Below are 4,294 nucleotides of genomic sequence, written 5' to 3'. Positions count from 1 at the left end.
CTATCTCCTCTAAGAGTGGATCGAGCAGTTGTGCTGTACTTTCCTATAATCGCCTGTACTCCAGAGTCATATGTACAAATTCCTTGTAAAAGCAGGAAATCAAGTGATAAATACAGATCATTCAACTTGTGTTGCGACATTGCAATAAAAGCATTCAAAAAATCGTGAACCAGCAAACGTGTTGTGTACCCCTCCCATAATATCCATATTATTAAGAGGAATTCAGTAGTGACATAGACGAACAGGAAGATACACAGTTGAATATGAGAGAGAACTGTTCAGCAAAAGATCTTACAACAGTATGGATTAACATTAATATAGATGAATATGTGCTCTATAATTCAGCGCGTCATCGTTGCCTGTATAACTCCCCGATTCTACAAATATATCCTATGGGAGAAGGAAGAAAATAAGATAGCCAGCGAAGTAACACTAGCTCAGTAAGACTGTTGTCCCTATGTATATATCTCAATAAAGTAAAAAGACGGAGTCTAAACATTGACTGTTCCGTATCTTTATATTAACACCGTTAAAGTATGTTGAATATGAGGAGGATAATAAGGAATCTACAAATATATCTGTTCTTCTATCATCGCAGACTTCTAAAAAGACACCATAGGAAGAAAATAAGAGAAGACGCCGTAAAGAAACCCAAACAGAACAAGATTACCACAGGAACAAGGAAATAATAAAGTAAATCGAGGGAGAACCAAAACCACCGAAGGACGCAGAGTGGGCAATGATGCTTGTGAGGGGCTGCTTAAGGTCCAAACTGTAAATCCGGAGCGAACAGCATTAGAGGGCTAACCGTAAAGAATAGACTTTAGAGGCTGATAACAGAACCAGAAACAGGAGGCAGAAGCCTTTAACCATAAAGCTTGCACAATAAATCCTACCACACCACAACTCGACGTTGGAAACCAATTAATACAACAGATCTCAACCCCATAAAAAGTAAAACACAGGCAATGCAGAGGGGCGCCGCAAAGTCATACCTGTAGAACCTAAACATGATCCCTAACGCAGAGACATTCGGGGGACTACCCTGAAGAAGAATAGGACCAAATACACCAAAGCACATTAGAGCATGAATCATAGCACATACCCCTGAACAGTGCACAGTACCCAAGCAATATAGAACATAAACCTAGGCCAGGCAGAAACCACCCTACACTTCATCAAACAGAGATAAAAACTAAAGGTATCCCCTAAGTCCTAAACATTGAAGTTGAATCTGCCACCAAGGAATCTGAACCGTACACCGTCAAGAAATGGCAAAAGATCCTAAGCCTAAGGAGATAGGAAATAAAAACGGCCAACAAAAATAGGGAAACATATGTAAGGAATTAACGCTAGAAATAAAGAATAGAGGGTGCGAGTAAACGCTGACGAACGCGCCTTACTGATAATACGTAGAACCTAAGCCATGAAATATACAGCCTAAGACCCAAAAGCTACAACCCAAAAACTACACCCTAGATCATAAGAACCTAAGAATGATCACAGAACCGAAGGCACATAATCAGTGAATCTTACCCGCCTAAAATAACTTATCGAACAGTACTAATGGACGCTAAGGGATAAAGAAAACCCCTCGGCCATAAACAGGAACCTGGAGACGTAAGCATAGAGGATAGAGCCTGAAAAATACCCTCAAGAGTCGAACCGGAGGGATAAGAAATAAAGCATTAATACTAAATATTAAGAAATACAGGCTGAACCATAAAAGTTGAGACAACAACAAACCTCCCTAAGCCGACAGAACAATGCATGAGTAAAACCCAAATGAAATAGGTGCTTACACCCTACAACCTAACTGCGTAAAATTGAAGCGTAAAAACCAAGAAGTACAAGTAAAATGTGTAGAGAGAAATGTACTCTTTAACAGAACTCCCTACAATTGCAGCACTCGAAATTACAGGAACCTAAGCCAGAGAAGAGCCTAACAAAAGGAGAGCAGGCATAAACAATAATGGGGGCAACCTACAGCCTCAAACGGGAGGCCAACAGCAGAGGTTAGGTAGAACGAGATAGAATCCATATAATGAGGGAAATGGGCGGGGAGTGAAAAACTACCTCTGCGATATACATTTCCAGTCTCTACGCCTAAGCATTGCCTGTGGTCCACAGGGCAAGTAGCATGGAACATACTTCAACATCACTGAGCCTTAAGCCATACCTGACGCTCCATACAGGTTAAAGCCCAGGAATTAACACAGCAGGAGCAGGGCTCAGACTCCAAAGCATAAATCCAAAATTGGAAACTTAATCATTCTGGGCTAAGAGATATAACATAAGGAATGAAAGCTAAAAAGTTAAAAATACGTGAAAGGGCAATAACCAGGAAATATAAACGCAAGAGCATGAGCAAACAAGTCCTAGAGAATAAACTCTGAACTTAACGCGATAGTTTTGCAACATGAACGTGAAGCCTAAATGTACACATTAAGCCAAGAACCTGGAGGCGAACCCCTAAGAGATTGAGTCATAATAGAAAAAAGGAATCTCGAAATAGTGAGCCTAAAACCGAAAAGCATGGACAGCAGGGGAAGAGAAATTATAAGTTGCTCCTAATAAGTAGAGAAGGGGAGAAGAACCCAAAGAAGCTAACAATAAATAATACAGAATAATGCAGGAGCAACCAGAAGTAACAAAGGAGTCGGGAGCCCAAAAATAGGGATACCCCTTAAAACCTAAACCTAAAATCAGAAGCTATAAACAGGAACCATACAAACTACAAGGAACCCCCCCTCCTAATCCTCAGTCCTCCAACCTATAAAATAAAGGTGCTTCCATAAAACCAGGAAACTACAGCCCTAGGCACTAAACTTCCATGCTTGGGAACAAAATCTAAATCGACCAAAAAGATTCCTCGACATTAAGTCATACCATATAAAATCTAGGGCTAGGGGACGAGGCCACCAAATTACCCCCAACCCATGAAACAGGAAGAGAAACCTGAATCATCAGCATGAGACCAGGAAATCAGCAAACATCATGTCGTCCATACAAGCCAAGTTATAAAAGGATGAATAATAAGATGCACTAACTACACATCCAGGTATGAAACGAGACAATTGGACTTAAAGAAGGAATACTAAACCAGAAATAAAGAAGCATAACATCCTGGCATTCTACCCGTATTACCAGTGAGTGATACATCATTATATTACCACTATGTGGAAATATAGGCACCTAACAACTAAAATCTTTAGTGATAAAACCTGAAGGGTAACCCATCACATCTGTGGGCTACACCTTAAAGGGTAACACCTAAATATTAAATCGCGAACACTGCCACTTGAACAATACAACATAAATCCAAGAGCTATAAGATCTGCAGATCGGAAAATAGACCATTAGAAAATGTCTGCTAGGCACAACCCCCAAGAAGTAGAACTTAAAGGATAAGTCCAAAACCCTAACCCCAGTAGGCTAATATCATGGCACAACACCTAGCACCGAAACCTAAGCAGAAGCAACTACAGTTCAAATTTAAAGATTTCAAGGCGAAGAACGAAATATATCACCTAAGTCGTAGAATCTGAATCACAACAGAAAATCCCACAAACCGCAGCCTAAAACCTCCCCCCCCCCGGATACCTGGGATGTAAAGGATCAGGCCTTCACTCCCAGAGTTCCAACAGGTCAATAAAGAGAGAGACTGTAGCGAACAGGTAGGGTGAAGAGCAAGGCCAGAAGACGACCCCAGGCAAGAAATAAAGGATAAGTCGAAATGGCGAAATGTACTGAAGCCGTGGCCATGAACATCACCGCACAAAAATGATGATTAATCACGAGCGACTGAAGTTTATGGATTTGTCGCCAAATCATACGCAACTAAAATATAGGTCCCTCCCCACAGGTCTGAACAGTGAACCCAAAACGGTACCTCCGGGGACCTGAACGGCGAACCCTGGACCGTGAAAAATAAACCCTACAGGCATAAAGCCTACAGACTAAAACGTAAACCTGAGCCAGAGCCCTAATCCATGAACACTGAGGGATAAAGCATGAGTCATAACCACTAAAAATAATACCGTAAAGAATGAACCGTAGGACCTGAGACCTAAACCCTACTACATAACCCTAAGCATGAGCCATAAACCCGACAATCTACCCCTAAGACAATAAAACATGAGCCGTAAAACCTAAACCTAAAACCCCGATTCCTAACCCCTAAAACGTAACCCCTGATCCTTGAATCCTAAACCCTGAGACCCTAAACCTAGAGCCTAGAGCCTAGACCCTAAACCCTGAATCTTGAACGATAAACACGATGCCCCCCCCCCCC

General features: G+C 41.5%; 1 protein-coding gene across 1 annotated transcript; it reads left to right on the top strand.

The window, feature by feature from the left end:
• Positions 1–327: 327 nt before the first annotated feature.
• C922_05743 (hypothetical protein) lies at positions 328–689 on the top strand (the record flags this gene model as incomplete). The annotated part of the gene is made up of 2 exons (XM_008821314.1): positions 328–440; positions 599–689. The coding sequence occupies 2 exons, from the start codon at positions 328–330 to the stop codon at positions 687–689; spliced, it is 204 nt and encodes a 67-aa protein (XP_008819536.1).
• Positions 690–4,294: the final 3,605 nt, after the last annotated feature.

Source organism: Plasmodium inui, assembly GCF_000524495.1.
Source record: "Plasmodium inui San Antonio 1 unplaced genomic scaffold supercont1.158, whole genome shotgun sequence".
NCBI lineage: Eukaryota > Apicomplexa > Aconoidasida > Haemosporida > Plasmodiidae > Plasmodium > Plasmodium inui.
The sequence above is the reverse complement of the archived record's forward strand: the minus strand, read 5'-3'. Positions and strand labels throughout refer to the sequence as shown.